This window comes from Amblyomma americanum, chromosome 11 (assembly GCF_052857255.1).
Source record: "Amblyomma americanum isolate KBUSLIRL-KWMA chromosome 11, ASM5285725v1, whole genome shotgun sequence".
Classification (NCBI taxonomy): domain Eukaryota; kingdom Metazoa; phylum Arthropoda; class Arachnida; order Ixodida; family Ixodidae; genus Amblyomma; species Amblyomma americanum.
In genome coordinates, this window is record NC_135507.1 from 52,487,005 (window position 1) to 52,505,053 (window position 18,049).

General features: G+C 46.2%; 1 protein-coding gene across 1 annotated transcript in view; it reads left to right on the forward strand.

The window, feature by feature from the left end:
- gpp (DOT1 like histone lysine methyltransferase grappa) overlaps nt 1-18,049 on the forward strand; it is an 83,168-nt gene that overhangs the window by 47,003 nt on the left and 18,116 nt on the right. Inside the window, 7 exon segments of the mRNA XM_077643021.1 lie at nt 5,968-6,067; nt 6,215-6,321; nt 8,577-8,618; nt 12,290-12,566; nt 13,331-13,558; nt 14,103-14,455; nt 15,997-16,140. Of these exon segments, the coding sequence (XP_077499147.1) occupies nt 5,968-6,067; nt 6,215-6,321; nt 8,577-8,618; nt 12,290-12,566; nt 13,331-13,558; nt 14,103-14,455; nt 15,997-16,140 (1,251 nt within the window).

Genomic DNA, 18,049 nt, shown 5'->3' on the forward strand with positions numbered 1-18,049 from the left:
GCGATCATCTTCCGGTAGTGATTAACTTTTCATCGCCACCATCAGTCATCCCTAGTAAACCACGCCGTTGGAAACTACACCAAGCCGACTGGCAACTATTTAGAGAAAAGGCTAGCCTGGAGAAATTATTTTCAAACAGTCTTAACGTTGACGAACTGAATGAAATTTTTACAAGCTGCATTATTGATGCTGCGTGCCAAGCTATTCCGCAATCGTCAGGAATAGTACGACAAAACAACAAGGTATGGTACACGCAGGAATGCCGGGAAGCAAAAAAGAAGCAAAATAAAGCTTGGGGAGTTTTTCGAAGATACCCAACTCAAGATAACCTCATCAACTTTAAAAAGACGAGAGCAAAAGCTCGGTACATCCGCCGAAATGCCGAAAGAACATCATGGAGAAGCTACGTATCATGCATAAATAGTACAGTTACGTCCAAAAAAATGTGGGAACAAGTCCACAAGTTTAACAGAAGCTTTTCTCCTTACACAATTCCTTTCTTAACAGCTCCAGGTACACAGACAAATATAGAGGAACAGGCAAACATCTTGGGAGAACATTTCTCAAACATTTCTAGTTCTTCACACTACACAGAAACATTTTTAAAGCATAAACATGCAGTGGAGAAACATAGACTTCCAACAACGGGCTGCACAAAAGAACCGTACAATGGTTTAATAACGCTCCAAGAAATAAACGAAGTTCTCTCGGCCGGAAAAAAGACAGCACCTGGCCCTGACAATATACATTACGAAATGCTAGCACATCTTTCCCAGCCATCTGTGGAGGCGCTCTTGAAGTTTTTTAACCAAGTGTGGGTGCTCGGAAGATTGCCGAAAGCCTGGAAGAAAGCAGTTATTGTACCATTCCTGAAATCTGGAAAACAACCAACATCCCCTACTAGTTACAGGCCGATAGCCCTTACCAGCTGCCTTGCCAAATCATTCGAAAGTGTGCTGAATAAAAGACTAACTTTTCTGATTGAATCTCTTGAGCTTATTGACATCCATCAGTGCGGTTTCAAGAAAGCATGCTCAACAACAGACCACTTAACTCGCCTGGAAAATACTGTCCGAGAGGCTTTTATACACAGACAGCACTGTCTTGCCGTCTTTTTTGACCTCGAGAAAGCATACGACACCACCTGGAGGTTCGGCATCCTTCGTGACTTAGCAGATCTTGGCATCCGTGGCAGGATGTTGAACTGCCTGAAGGACTTCCTTTCCGACCGCTCATTTCAAGTGCGCCTAGGATCAACCGTGTCCAGGGGCTTCGTTCAAGAGAACGGGGTTCCTCAGGGGTGTATTTTGAGCACGACATTGTTTGTTATTAAAGTAAATTCCATAGCCAAAGTAATACCGAAGGCCATTATGTATTCCGTCTATGTTGACGATCTGCAAATAGCCTGCACATCCTCAAACCTTTTAACATGCGAGAGACAAATACAGCTGACAATGGATAAACTGGTGACCTGGGCAGACGAGAACGGTTTCCGGTTTTCCACACAGAAAACCGTGGCCATTCTTTTCTCTATTAAGCGAGGCTTACAGGCCGACCCATTTATACACCTGAACAAAACACAGCTACCGGTGAAAAATGAGCACAAATTCCTAGGCGTAACCTTTGACAAAAAGCTCACTTTCCTGCCTCATATAAATGCACTGAAAAAGAAAGCCTCCCGATCCCTCAACATACTCAAAGTACTGTCACGAAAACATTGGGGTGCCGACAGGACATGCCTTCTAAAAATTTACCGCTCTGTAGTACGCTCTACCCTTGATTATGGATGTATAGTGTATGGGTCAGCGAGACCATCATACCTTAAACGACTAGATACAGTGCATAACTTGGGTTTGCGTCTCTCCACTGGTGCTTACAGGACATCACCCATTAACAGTCTTTATGTAGAAACCAACGAACCGTCACTCGAGGACCGAAGAACCATGCTCACGTGCTCGTACGTTTTAAAAATCCGTTCGCTTCCCAAACACCTATGTTACCCCATAGTCACAAAGTGCCCATCAAGAACACTTTTTAACAACAAACCACAATCTATCAGGCCACTCCTCCTGCGTTTTGAAGAGATGTGTCAAAACCTCGGAGTACTGGACACATTACCTGCCATTGCTCGAAGACGAGCTCCACTGCCTCCATGGCACAATTTTCCGGCAATCTGTGATTTTACCCTTACGCAGTTCCAAAAAAAACAAACTCCAAAACAACATATAGTACAGGAATTCCTTGCACTCGAAGAAAAATACAGTAGTTTTACGGACTTTTACACTGACGGTTCAAAAACGAATGTTTACGTAGGAAGCGCAGTGGTGCGAGGAAATTCGGAGACAGCAATGCGACTTCCACAGTGCGCATCCATCTTCAGCGCAGAATGTTACGCAGTATGTGTGGCAACAAAAAAAATACTAAACGAGAACCTCAAAAACACTATTATTTACACAGACTCTTTAAGTGTACTTACAGCCCTCCACCCTAGAAACGCAACCACTCCCATACTTGGGGACATCATACACAACATTGTAACAGCAACAGCTCGAGGACAGAACATTAAACTCTGCTGGGTCCCGAGCCACGTCGGAATAAAAGGAAATGAGAGAGCAGATTTGTGTGCCGCTCAAGCTCGGGGCAAGGAAATAAAAAAAGTAGATATACCCTTTAATGACTGTATGAAATTAGTTCAACAGAAATTAAGACAAAAATGGCAGTCGCGTTGGAACAGCGAAGTGAATAATAAACTGCACTTTGTAAAACCAGTTTTGGGTGAATTTAAGTCATGTGTGCACCAGGAACGTTTTAAAGAAGTGGTTTTATGCCGTCTGCGAATTGGCCACACGCACCTCACGCACAACTTCCTGCTAACAAAACAAGATAAACCTGGTTGTGAGGAATGCGGAGAAGAACTTACTGTTAACCACATTTTATTCTCATGTGTGAAACTAGAAAAACTAAGAAAAAAGTACTTCACTCAATTTTATCATGAATACATTCCTTTTCACCCAACATTGCTCTTAGCTGATAATGCCATTATTAACATACCCTCCGTTTTTAGCTTTTTAAAAGCAGCGGGCGTCCTCGAAAAACTGTAACTTTTGAACCACTGGTTCCCTTTATTACATGATACACCTCAGCCACTTTCTCATTCCTGAGAAGTAGGCTGAGGCTTTTTATTTGATTGGTTGGGAGCCTCAGGATCCTTGCCTAGCCAAGGATAGCCGCTAAGGCTGCCTGGCCTTCTTTAAGGCTTTTACCATTAGCGATTTCCAAATTTCTTCTCTTCTTTTACTAGGCAGCACAATGTTTTTAGGTCATCTACGCCATCGGCATTTTTTGATATTCGTAAACATTCTACAGAAAGCCAATTCTACACCTTGAGTTTGGCGCATGATGGCCTTAGCTGCCTATGTGCCATAAAACCCAACACCCAACACCCAACACAGGTGCAGTCATATCCCGGATATTGGCAAGTCGCGCTTGCAGTTAATCTGATATTGGCAAGTCACGTGCAGTCAGATCCGGGATATTGGCAAGTCACATGTGCACAGTCAGATCCCGGATATTGGCAAGTCACACATGCACTGTCAGATCCCGGATATTGCCAAATCGCATGCACAGTCATATGCCGGATATTGGCAAATTATGCGTGCAATTAGACCTCAGATATTGGCAAGTCACACGTGCAGTCAGATCCCGGATATTGCCAAGTCGCGTGCACAGTCGGATCCCGGCTATTGGCAAGTCACGAATACAGTTAATCTCAGATATTGGCAAGTCACACGTGCAGTCAGATCCTGGATATTGACAAGTCACGCAGTTAGATCCTGGATATAGGCAAGTCACGCGTGCAGTCAGATCCCAGATATTGTCAAGTCACCTGCACAGTCAGATCCCTGATATTGGCAAGTCACACGTGCACTGTCAGATCTCGGATATTGGCATGTCACACATGCACAGTTAGACCTTGGATATTGTCAAGTTACCTGCACAGTCAGATCCCTGATATTGGCAAGTCACACGTGCACTGTCAGATCTCGGATATTGGCATGTCACACATGCACAGTTAGACCCTGGATATTGACAAGTCACGTGTGCAGTCAGATCCCTGATATTGGCAAGTCACGTGCACTGTGAGATCTTGGATATTTTCAAGTCATGCATGCACAGTTAGATCTCGGATATTGGCAAGTCACACGTGCACAGTCAGGTCCCAGTTATTGGCAAGTCACTCATCCACAGCTAGATCCAGATAATGGCAAGTCACGCGTGCACTGTTAGATCCCGGATGTTGGCAAGTCAAATGTGCACAGTTAGATTGTGGGTATTGGCAAGTCACATGTGCACAGTTAGATCCCGGATGTAGGCGAGTCACGCATGTACAGTAAATCCCAGATATTGGCAGGTCACACTTGCACAGTTCCCAAGCAGCACAGATAATCAACCCAATATTGGAAATCTATTGGCCAAATTGGGTCGTACAAAGGACCAGTGCAAAATCAACGGTTTCCAAAATTAGGCCAATTACCTGTGCTGCTTGGGTTAGATCCCGGATATTGGCAAGTCACACGTGTGCAGTCAGATACCGGATATTGGCAAATCACACGGGCGCTGTTAGATCCTGGATATTGGTACATTATGCGTGCACAGTTGCACAATTAGGTCTCAGATATTGGAAAGTCATGCGTGCATATTTAGATCCTGGATATTGGCAAGTTGCGCGTGCACAGTCAAATCCCGAATATTGGCAAGTCACACGTGCACAGTTTGATCCCAGATATATGCAAGTCATGCATGTACAGTTAGATCCCGGATATTGGCAAGTCACACGTGTGCAGTCAGATACCGGATATTGGCAAATCACACGGGCGCTGTTAGATCCTGGATATTGGTACATTATGCGTGCACAGTTGCACAATTAGGTCTCAGATATTGGAAAGTCATGCTTGCATATTTAGATCCTGGATATTGGCAAGTTACGCGTGCACAGTCAAATCCCAGATATTGGCAAGTCACACGTGCACAGTTTGATCCCAGATATATGCAAGTCATGCATGTACAGTTAGATCCTGGATATTGGCAAGTCACACATGCGACTTTATGGATAACTACGGTAGCTGGAAGATATCTATAGCATGATCAGTGAGTTAGACAGGCAGAGTAGAACGGTGGGTCTAAATATTAATATGTAGAAAATCAATGTAATGTTCAACAGTCTAGCAAGGGAGCAACAGCTCACAATTGGCGGCGAGGTGCTGGAAGTGGTAAAGGTATACATCCACTTAGGGCAGATAGTGACAGCTGATCCGGATCATGAGAGGGAAGTAACTAGAAGGATAAGAATGGGGTGGAGTGCATATGGCAGGTTCTATCAGATCATGAATAGCAGTTTACCAATATCCCTCAAGAGAAAAGTGTACAACAGCTGTATCTTGCCGGTATTCACCTACGGGGCAGAAACGTGGAGGCTAACGGAAAGGGTTCAGCGTAAGTTAAGGACAACACAGCGAGCCGTGGAAAGAAAAATGATAGGTGTAATGTTAAGAGACCGGAAGCGAGCTGAGTGGGTGAGGGAACAAACGCGAGCTAATGACATCCTAGTCGAAATCAAAAGGAAGAAATGGCCTTGGGCAGGGCATGTGATGCGTAGGCAAGACAACTGCTGGTCCTTAAGGGTGACAGAGTGGATTCCAAGAGAAGGTAAGCGTAGTGGGGTGCGGCAGAAGGTTAGGTGGGCAGGTGAGGTTAGGAAGTTTGCAGCCATAGGGTGGGTGCAGCTGGCAAAGGACTGGGTTAATTGGAGAGGCCTTTGCTCTGCAGTGGGTGTAGTCAGGCTGCTGCTGCTGATGATGATGACGTGCGAAGTGAGATTCCGGGTATTGGCAAGTCGCACGTGCACAGTACTCTGCCTCAGTTTTGGGTAGCAACTTGTGCCCCCTTTTTTCATGTCCTACTTTGCAGCTGAAAGAGAAGTTTGCCGAGATGAAGGATGGCTCGCGGATTGTCTCGTCCAAGTCCTTTTGTCCACTCAACTTCCGCATTACGGACAGGAACTTGAGTGGTGAGTGGGAATGCATTGTTTCACATTTTGCAAGGGAAAAAATATTAACAAGAAATTTAATAAAAAAGACCAGTATAAGAGTGAGCGCTTCACTGCTTGTGTGTGTGCTTCCTTTCCTCTCCCATTCGTCGCTGCTCCCTATGCCAGACATTGGGACCATCATGCACGTCAAGGAGATCCAGCCTCTGAAAGGCTCGGTCTCTTGGACGGGCAAGCCGGTGTCCTACTACCTCCACATCATAGACCGGACCAAGGTCAGTGACTGTTTCTTGAGGTGGTGGCAGCGGTGTTTTTTTGAACCTGCCACCACCCGCCTTCATTTCAAAAATGGACTCTTCTTTTTTTTCTTAAATAGCACATGGCAAGGCCCTAGGAATTTCAGCAGTGTTCAGTGAGAAATACTGCAAATGACTAGGCTATGGTGGTGTATTGATGGAGGTGTAAACAGGGGTTCCATGAGGCAGTGACAAAATGTACCGGTCTTGTTTGGAGCACAGACGCTGGTTAAAATGGAATAGCAGTGCGGAGGTGTCAATGGGCTTTCTTTATGCTGGAGCTGTGGCTGTTGCAGAGTGAATAAACAAATAGGCTGAGGACAGAGGTGGTTACATAACCACTGCTTAAAGGGACGAACCAAGACATTCGTTCCCGGAAGCCAATTAGACCTACCTTTATTGTTGTAATTATGGAGCTCAGCGATTGATTCAAAGGAACATGTTAGCTGAAGCTGTAGAACAGTAATGTAGAAGAGCAGCTGGGAGGATCTCTGCGGGGGACCTCAGAAAGCCACCTATTGTGTCCTGAAACTCTTAGTCTTTAATAATTACGCGTGCAGTTTTTGTTATTTTTTTTGTGGCAAGCTTTTACGGAACTACACATACTTATTCAAGTGCATGACTTCAGTCGGGTACCTTCAGGGGTGTGTATTTCTCAAATACCGCATTAGCTGCGCAATGGAGTTTCCTCTCACTGAGCCCTGAAGCTGCGATAACTGTCCTCTGTCTATGGTTGCTTTCCCTTATCCACAAGTAGGCCTTGCTGTGAGCACTTTGCTTTGGTTCGGCCCAGCTTGCGTCTGCTACTTGTGTCTCAAGTTGCCGTTTGTCACACTGTGCAACTGTTGGAAACGCCGCCAAACTTTTGTTTTTACGGTTTAAGTGCATTAATTTGACCCTCGTTGCCGTCAGCCCTCAGTTGACCCTCAATGCCAGTTGTCATAATTTTGCTTTGACCGTCATCCTGCTTTAACTGTATTCAAATTGCACCATGAGACAACTGTAGCTGGGGGCCTGTTACCGCGTTGATGTCAGTTCGGATTATTTTTATGTGCGTCACATGACGTGGCTTATCAGGCGGCATTATTGCAAAATAGCGTTGCGCATGCACTTGTATGGGGACAGAAGTGTGTACCTAATCTGCACTGCGGCATGTTGAATGTTGGTTGCAGATGTGCTGCCAGCCTGACTGTAAAAATGGGCCCGAAATTATGGAAAAGATATTTAACCACTAGTTTTACTCCATGCAGTACTTTTTTGGGGTGAACGCTCTAATTTTAAAGAGAAGTTGTTTCATACAAACTGCTGCCTTGTTTATGCTTGAAGGTTTGACGGAATTTTATATTATGGTCCAATCTTGTTTCGATTCCACGCTTGGATGTTGGTAGTCTTGGATGCATGCATTCAGCAAGAAACTGCACTCATTGTTATTGGCACTAGAAATCTTGCTGACTGAATTACCCAGTGCTGCCACCTGCTCAAAAAGACATAAAATAACTCTGCAGAAACCATTGAGAGAGGCGTCTTATCTGGGATGCACATTGGTAGGTGGCAACTGCAGTCAGCTGTGGTGCGTTGATTGATGCTGCCTCAGATGACTGTGGTGTTTAAAGCAATTAATTGGATCGTATTGCCGAACTTGGCATCAAGAAAAATGGACTGTTATAAATTATTTGTTTTCCCAGATGCGTGTGCAAACAAATGCGTTAGTAATGTGAAGCGATATTCTTGCAACTTATATACATTCTGTGTCTTCCTGTTCCCACATTGAAGCACTGGAGTTTTCCTTCTCGGGTGCTAGCTCCTTTCATCACAGCACAGGTGGCAAAAAAAAAGAAAGTAAATGCGTTAAATTACTCGCACCAGACTGATAGAAATATGAAATATTCGTTACGCAATGCCGACAAGCTGAGCAGAAGGAAAAAGTTTTCACATCTGTGATAACACTTGCCTTGCTGTGAGCGGCAGTGTCTTGAGGAGGAGGAGTGGACTGAGACCATGCCACCGCGGCGGCGCTGCGGGTGGCGGTGGTGTTTGCTCGGTGCCAGAGGGAGGTGGTGACGAGATCTGGTGGTGGCTTGGAGGAGGTGGTGACGATTGATGGCGTGGCGATGTTTGGCACGAAGCAATGATGCCTTGCCAGCGCTTGTGCTCGTACCAGGTGAGAGGTGTGACGAGAGTGGCGTGTGTTAACAGAGGAATCGCCTTTTTTTTCTCTTTACCGACCTTTTCAGCTTGAGCAGTATTTTCAGCGCCTCAAGAATCCTAAGCTGAGGGTGAGGCTCTTTTGCATCTTGTGAACGTCCTCTTGACTAGTGTACTTTTACTGTTAAGATTACCCCCGCTTTTTTTTTTTCCTATCGTGTGAATAGAAGAGTAGAGAGAACCTGCAGGCAAAACTTGCGCAGTCGTGTTTTAAGGATAGCCCGTCTGTTTCCGAGGAGGGCCTTGCGATGGTAGCTTGTAGGCTCTCGATGACTGCTCGCTCTCTGCTGGTGGACAGCAATTTTTGAAAGGAGGCATTCTGTACCAAGCTAACAGAAAAGCTGAAATTTTCAATAAGGAAAAATACATTATGAAAGTCCACTTACTCTACTGCTTAGCACTTAAGGATGTTAGAAGGGAAGAGACCTTGTTTGCGGTCGGTCTAGAAGGGCCCTGCTACATATTTTTTATGAAGTCGTAAAATATTTTGGTTCACAGATGAACTCTGGTTATGATGGTCAGCTTCACCTAATGACATGTTATATTTGTACACCGTATCCAGTGGTAGCCATATGACACCTATTCTCGTTGGCGTGACTGTTGTAGTACGTTGTAGCTGGAAGCGCACATTCACCCCATGGCAGTGAAAATGTGACCCAGGTAGGCTTGTACCTCAAGGACTGTTTATTGTTGTATAGATGCTCTTGAGGATATGCCATCGTTGGTCATGTTTTCTAGGCGGGCATTAGAATGGATGCTTGTGTGGGCATCCATTCCTATAGGTTACTTGGGCATGTATATATAAATGTGTCCATAGGGTAGCGTAGGTAAATGGCAAGTCCAGGGATTTTTAGAGATTCAGGTTCTCTAATAAAACTTGCACTAGGTTTTCCTCCCTGTCCTGATCATTTCCACCAAGTTTGGCAGCCATGCAACAATTCCTGTGCAAATCATTTTGAAGTTTACCGTTTTCGTGGCCTTAGTTCAGGGGATTTCTACAAGCAACACTGCCTTTGTGACATACAAGCATTAATCGCGTGTTATTGCCCTCTTCCGACATGAAAAACAAATTCTTAGGTTTGTATTAGGTTATCTTAGGCACTTAGTAAATAGTCATTTTCAGTTGTTACTTCAGCCGTTCAACGCGTGTTTGAGTGCTTTTTCAATAATGTCTGTGACGTCATCACTGCATCAACCGGAGCATTGTCCCTAGCTGCGAACAGAGTTTTGGTTACAGTTTGCTGCTTTTTGCTGTTTTATAATAGTTATAATAGTAGTACTTGGTATTTTGAAAAACTGTTTCTTGGGCCAGAGACAGGGACTCTAAGGAATGTGATGCAGTAACTAACTCAAAATCTTGGAAAAACTCCGGAGTTGTCCTTTAAATGGCCACAAAAATGTTGCCAGCTCTGGATTGTACAAGACTGTACTGCCTTTGACACGTGTTTACGTTCAGTGTTGGCTGGAAATATTGGGCAACATGATCTCGCAAGTGTAATCTTCAAAGCGTGTGTCAGGGCCCCTTAAACACTTTTAAGAGGGATTTGGGAACTAATTGAATGTGTTTAGGTGCTGCAGAATATGTACAGGTGTTACGTGACGATTTATGGAGCTAATGTGTTTAGGGAGTGTTAGGGATCGGGGGCAGCTTGCATGCTACACCAGATACACGCACACATGACTGTGAGGTGGCGTCAGTCTAGTATGTACAGGCAATGCATGACATACGGTTTTTGAAGATTGTGTACTTTTTTAGATAATAGAATCAGCTTGCATGCTATAATGTATACACTCACATGTGGCTGGCGTGGCATCATCTTGAGCCTAGTAGGTATAGGCTGTGTATGACGTGGTTTTTAAATATAACGCTTTCCAGAAGTTTTAGGGAACAGGAGAACCTTGTGAAGCTTGAGAAGTCCCATGTACACATACATGGGACTGTGATGTGGTGTCAGCTTGAGGTGCATTTAGTACAGGCAGTGCACATGGTTTTTGCAGATGATGTGTTTTGGGAGTCTTAGGAGCAGGCATAGCTTGCACTCCACAGTGCATGTGCACACAAGTGGCACTGAGGCAGTATTACCTTGAAGTGCATCTTGTGGTGGAGAGGGCATCTCGCGGCATAATGACACCGTCTTTTGCCCATACCCACTTGTAGTTTTATTGGTTGGAATCAGACGGAGAATCCGGTGCTGTTTCTTGGAAGTCGTGTGGAAATCGGTTTGATAAGCTGCGAAATGACTTTGGCTGCACTTGTTGCAATACAACCTGTGCTGAGATGAGTCACCATTCATGCATCACTTTTCCATCTTTTTTTTTTTTTTCTGAACCTTTCTTTCTAGTTCTCTTGTGGTGGGACCTGATGAATTGATATCCTTGCTCGTGCTAAGAGGTTGTAATGCCAAATAGTTGCATAACGTCAGTACGAGTGGCATGTGTAGGTTTGCTGGTTGTTGATTTGACCGTGAAAAAATAATAGCTGTACTCTCTCTCTCTCAGATGATGACAAAACATGCCTTCCAATTTACATCTTTAACTTCTACTGTTGAACTTTCACTTTTTTTTGTTAATTTCTGAGCTTATTGCCATAGAATATTTGTTTCCTTGTACATCATATTTTCAAATTTGATGGAAAGGCCAATTTAACTTCTTAAGTTACAGTGTTAGTGCTGTGTTGTCTTGCAATTGAGAAGTCTTCCTTCCTTAAACAAGTTGCAGAGCATGAGGGTGTATAGCCAGGCATGAGCCATAAGCAAAACATGCTCCTCTGTTGATAGGCTTCTGAGGAGGTCACGACATCTTATGCCTGTCCATTCCTGCCTTTGTGTTTTATTACTGCGCTAGCATTAGTAGCGACACTTTGCAAAAAGCCAGCGGTGTTGGAGTTTTGAAACCCCAAAGGAAGTGCAGAGGAGGATAGTGAAGGATGAAACTGAAGAGGAGGAATGTGCAGTGGGGAAAGTGTCAGGATGAGGCAAGTGGAGAGGAGGACAAATACGGATGTGGGCAACTGGAGAGAAGGAATTGGAGAAGGGGAGCCACTGCTAGTGCATACCACACCTTATCAATCGGAATGATCGATCGCCTGTATTTCCTTTACTTGGTTTGGCTGCTTAGTGGGAAGTACGGTTTAAGGTGTGAGCTGCACAGGGTGTGTATTCTGAGAAAGGTAGTGCTTCTTACCTGAGGGTGTAGCTAGTTGTGCTATGTAATGAAGGTGTTGGCTGAACACTGTATTCAGCATTGCCTTAATAATAACAGCACGGCTACACAGGTATCGAGGAGAAACAAAGGTAAACTCAACTGCTCTGCTTGCCCCACAAGCTGTACAGTAATTACTGTGCCTGCAGTATGTCAACTAGCTTAATTGTATTCTTGGATCCTTTCATTTAAATCAAGAGAATTATTCAGACAGCCTGTATGTGTATATATATATATATATATATATATATATATATATATATATATATATATATATATGGCCACCACAATCGAAATTTGGAATAGCAGGTGGGAGATACTGAAAGGACATGAAGAGAAAATGTATGGCAACACCAGCAGTGAGTCAGCCCTCTGTGTGTTTTCAGCACATTTCAGTTGCATAAGAGCTGAAAGCCCAGTTGGCAATGCTCTGCGGTTTCGCACGAAGCACAGCGATGTATTGGTAGTAGTGTGTGAAGAAAAGTCATCGCGGATCGCACAGTCGTACGAAATCATCCTGGCTGCTGCCTTCCTGCCCCAGGATGACGATTCAGCGAGCAACAACTCGTCTCGGAGTCGCCGCAGCAACGGACATGGTGGTGGCCATGGGATGCGCTCCATGAATGGCAGTATCTGCAATGGGAGCCTGAGTCAGGACTCGTCATCCAACGACTCGCGCATCGACGACTGCCTCGTGATGGGACCGACGACGCGCCGGGCCTGGTCCGACTGGTGCAACAACAAGGGACCAATGCCGGGCACCAAGCAGGGCAGTGCGTCCGCGCTGAGCAGTGGACATGAAAGCAATGACGAAAACGGTTCGTGGCTGGGTTTTGCACATTTGGTGCACCGCCGTGAGAAGCAGAACCTGCAGAAGAATGATTATACGGGCTGAATGAAACTGCAGTGTTTGGAATGATAAATGTAGCTCTCAGTGTTATGTGCACCCTCAAAGATTTTTTTTAAATAATATTGTGCGACTGGCGATCGTGCGACGTTTTAGCACCTCATAGTGACGATAAACAGGGAAATTTCCTAATGTTTACCAAAAACGTGAAGTGCAAGCATCGTCTGCTGCATTGTTCCCTAAGGTAGCGACACTGACAGTTGCACAATGTTTTTTAAAACCTTGGAGGCTGCACATGACTTAGTAAAGTACTGCACTTAAACATTTTCAGGGAGGAATGAAACTTGGGCATTCGAGGAACTGTCGCAAGAAATGGCACGGATCTGTGAAGTGCTGAACTTGTTTTGTCTCCCACTAGCTGCAGATAGCTGTTTAAAGGTGTAGGTGATGTACTGAACGAAACTAGCAGTGCTTATTAATAGACGATGTCATTATAAGAAGTTACAATAGCTTCGTTTTCATTTAATATTATGGCAGTGGTGTGGCTTGCAACAATGATAGCACGCATTGCACTGGAAGGATAGTGTGGTCCTCATCCTCATCTACATGCATGTACTTTGTGAGGGCCTGTAAGGATCGTTTTCAGCATGCCTACACATAGGAGAAGAGAAAGGTTAGGCTACAGCTGCAGCTGTCTTTGCTGCACGGGCACAGGAGATGCCTGTTTTCGTGCAGAGCCTGTGAAGAGACGGCCCAAGGCTCCTCGGCGTACACCGCGACGCAAGAAGTCGTCTGCGCTCAGTTCAGGGGCATCATCGGTGGCATCGGTTGAGGTGCGCAAGGGACCAGGCCGGCCGAAGAAGTCGCCTCAGCGTAACAACCGGCGCGTGGGGCGCAAGCCAATGAAATTCAGCGGCCTTGATCTCCTGCATGCCCAAACGGTGCTCAGCACATCCAGCGCTGGTGAGCAGTGAACTGACTTACTGTGCGTGTTTTTCTTCTTTAGTTCTGGTAGGACGCACTGGTTACCTTGGCCCCAGTGAGCACTGTTGTTTGTACCCAAGCATTGCATGAGCAGTGTAGATGCTATGCAGGCCACGGAAACTTGCTTGAAGATTTTTGGCTCTGGAAGCTTCTTAAGGTATTGGTGCCTTTCTTCGGTACCTGATCACATCCCTGTATTATCGGATATTTTTAGAGAATCTTTCGGGCTACGAATTTCACGTATTACATAACGAGTCAGCATTGCAGCTTCATATTTCTTAATGTCATTATGAAATGCAAAACGTGAGCTTATCGTTAACTGCACAAAATAATTGGAAATTAGTTCTTCTCAAAGTGGCCGAAGTGTGTCTTTGAAGAAAATACGCTCGCCATTTCACCGAGAAGCTTGTAGTTGGGAATGTCAGAGTACAAACTTCATTGATAAGTCGCTTCTCCGAAACACCACTTGCAAGTGATGTTTTCTTTTCTTTACTAGCCTTACATTGCTCTGTTGTCCCTGCAGCTGCCATGCACACAGAGCCTGCGCCCGGCTGTGTCGACCAGAAGCTGGGGGGCTTGGCTCCGGAAGAAGGTTCACTCTCGAATGAAATGCCAACGGGCTTCCTGGAGGTGACGGTGAAGACCGAGCCGCCCACGGAGACCTCGGCAAATGGGGTGGCCGGGGCAGCAGGGGCCATGCCCGGTGCAGCAACGATGGGCACGGGTCCTCCCCTGCGCCCGCTCACGCCATTGGCCGAGCCCCCCGAGCTGAAGGCGATGCTCAACGAGTTTCGGGCGCAGTACATGGCCATGCTGAACCACATGCGGACCGAACAGTACAGGCAGCAAGTCAAGGAGCACATTGCCAGGGAGAGGGTCAGTCTTTGTTGTACCTGCTGCACCATTCTGGTCATTCGAGTCTCTTGCAAACGTTGGGCGCACGTTGCTCTGCGGGACGGGAGAGCACTTCCCACAGAGCAGGCTCATACAGTAAAACCTCATTAATTCGGACTATCGCCAGACTCCCGCCAAGCGCCCGTGTATGTCAGTGGTGTCGGAAACGTGCTTATTCAGACGCCCTGCGGGTGGCTTCGGTTAATTCGGCCAAATATTCATCCTCAGGCTTAAACTGAATATTAAATTGCCTCCCGCGCCCTTTTGACATGTGCGCAATGGCAGAAGTGTTGACGACCGACGGGCACTTGTCGACAGACCGATAGAGAGGCCGGCCACATAGTTTCGTTTTTGGGGCTTCGCCGCCAGCCCACTGTGGCTGCGTATATCAGCCAACCAGCCTAGCGCATAGCTGCACGCTGTTTAGAATGATAATTGCCTTGCCGCTGTTTTTTTTTGTTTGTTTCTCGAAGGCGTCAATGTGCGCCTCCCTTGCTTCCGTCCACGTGGCACTTCCGTTCTTTCAGCGTGCCCAAACTCCACGCTCGTCACGTGCTGTTCGCAGTTTGTGTGGTAATGCCTCCTCATGTGCGGCACCACATACAAAGAAGCTCTAGCGCTATCGTGTCACACACTGAAACAAGCCTCGGAGACCTGTACCATTATGGAGCAGTTCTGCTTCCGACACTACCGACAGCGTGCTCGAAATAATGCACTTTACAGAACTGCAAAAAACTGCCTTTGTCACGCAGTTTTCATCCTAAAGGTGGCTGGCTATTGCCCGGGTTTTCACCAAATAAATTTTGCTTTCACGCTGACTGTTCTTGGCAGTTCTGCTTGCTCAGCCAGTATAGGTGCTGTGTATCCTGACGGGGATCTTCCCTCGCTGGCACCAGATTGAGATGATGAGCTCTGGCTTCCTAGCACTGCTTCAGTTTCACGTTTTGTTCATGTTGCATGTGTACAACACAGAAATTACATTGTTTAGACCCTTAGCCAACGGTGAGTTCTTGAGTTCAAGGGCGGCAATTCATAGTGGCAGTTAGAAAGGCAGAAATAATACAAAATATGAAAGGGAGTGTTGGGGGGGGAGGTAATATTCCTACCAACACAAGGACTGCATTCATGTGCTTCAGCACTTTCTTTTTATGGGGCATTTTCCGTTGAAGCGCGGCGGTGGCCTAGTGGTTTGAGCAATCCACCTCGTATGTGGGAGGTGGGGGTTTGATCCTCAATGCCAGCAGGTACCCACCCGGCGATACAGTGGGTACAAGCTTTGCCCAGGCCTGGTGATCTGCTGCTAGGTGAAATGTTTGGGAAGTGGGTAGTTGACTTCACCTTGAGTAGAGTGGAATACCTTGTGCCAAGGCATCCATTGGCAAGCTGCCCCTGTGCCGTTAAGTCATCATTATCATCATTTTTCATCGAGTTGACCTTACAATAAAGTGAGCAGGTCTGCGGTGGCGTTCTGTGTGGGAACCGTGGCTGACCGGTTGTGGTCCTTTCTTGTGGTGGGTGCCCAGGAGCGCAACGAGAAGCTGGTGGCCAAGGCAGCACACCTGGAGCGGCAGATCAAGCACCTCATTGACGACAGCGTGGTCCTGCTCAAGGCACGCATGAGCGAGCTAGGGGTGCACAGCCACACACCCGCTGACCTTATCACCAAGGTGGGTGAACCAGGCTCTTCCGCATGTGCATCTCTCTCTAGTGTGCAGTGGTGGGGTGCAGCCCTCCTCTACTTGGTGGGCATCTTGTGCTAGGTCATCACTGTGCTGTGCCCATTTGGTATCAGTAATCTCTCAAATGGGGGTAGGGGGGGGGGGGGGGTGGAGGGGGGGGGGGGGGGGGGAATGCTACACTGAACAGAAAGGAATAAAAGGGAGTAAGGTGTCCTCTAGCATAGATACGTGGCGAATTGAAAGGTGAGCATAGTTCGGATATAGAGACCACAATCTGTTAGTTCCCGCTATCTCACCAGCCTGATTAGGATTAAAAGTTTAGTTACACATGCTTGAGTGGTCAAGCTTTGTTTCTGAATTGCGCTCTGCATAACAAGCAGCTTGCTTGTCATTTGCCATGGCAGCTAGAGTAGACTGCTGTTAATTCAAGGTGAGGTAATTTGATATGTCATCTAAATTGTTCCTGTTCCCAAAACGGGGGGGGGGGGGGGGGGCACGTCGTTCATCGTTTCAATCCAGACAAAAGGACTTCCCGGATGGGGAATTGGGTTATTCAACCTGTGCTGATCGATAGGCACACATGTGCGCTGCTTTTGGCTGCAGTAGAGTCAAGACAGCTGCTGGGCTGTTGAATCGAAGTGCAGGTGTTTGCAATGGCAGGGAAAGATGTACTGTGTGACTAAGTCGAGCTTAATCCTATCCTTATTCCTGGTATATGTGCACAAAGCAGGACATACAGTTTTGGGCAAATGCAGTGCAGGGAAAGAAATTGTGGTAGCAGCCATTTCTTTTACTTAGAGTGAACGCCTGCGTGGTCAGCAGCGAAGGAGCTCTGCACAGAGGAAACGGGGCGGGGGGCGGTGGCAAGGGAGAAGCTGTGTGTATATTGTCGAATTTGACTGAGCACCAAAGGGACTGAAGCAGGGAATGCCAGAGCAGCAGCCAGCAACTGTGGCATGGCGTTGCGCATCATCTAAGCATTGAGAGTGTAGACAGACGACGAGTGTGCACCCTGACCAGCTGCGGGATGGGCAGCAATGACAGAGATGAGGGTAGTGCCAAACTTTGTTATTTTTAATGCTATTTCCTTATTTTGTTATCTTTGTGCTATTTCCTTTCCCCAAAAACCAATTATCATTTACTGTCTGGTGTGAGTGCCTTTAATGTCGTTTTGAAGAAAGCAAGGTGTTTAACAAATAGAAAAAGCTTACTACTGTGTGCGTCAGTATGGCTATCTATGGAAACCGCCAGTCGCTCGACCCCAAACGTAGCCAGGGAGATGCAGCTTTTCGCTTTTGACCAGGATTAACCAGAGCTAAACCACCAGCAATTTTCTTTTTCAATTTCACTTTCTGAAATTATCTGCAGGTTTTGCGTGTCATTTGGAACCGGATTCGGTTCCGTATTTCTGCATACAAGGATCAGTAATGCAGTTGTAAATATCACCAAAGCTACCGTATTTACACGATTGTAAGTCGACCCCTTTTTTGAAATTTAAAATTCCGAAGTAGGGGGGGGGGGGCGGGGTCAACTTACAATTGAAATGAAAGCTTGAACTGCCAATAAAAGCAAGAAAAACAATCTATCAGGGACGCTACTGCGATGTTAGAAGTTTTTGTTTGCTCTACTGCTCCAAGCGTAGCATTCAGGTATTCCGCGGGCTTTTTGGCCAGGATTTTTCGTTTTTTATTTTTACTGCGCACACCGTTACCCACCGCGATGGTTCAGTGCTACTGAACAGGATACCTGGGTTAGAACCCGACTGCGGCGGCAGCGTTTCGATGGAAGCGAAACGCAAAGGCGTTGTGTGCTGTGCGATGTCAGTACAGCAGATTAAAGATCCCCTGGTGGTCGAAATTATTCAGGAGCCCTTCACTACGGCACCTCGTTCTTCCTT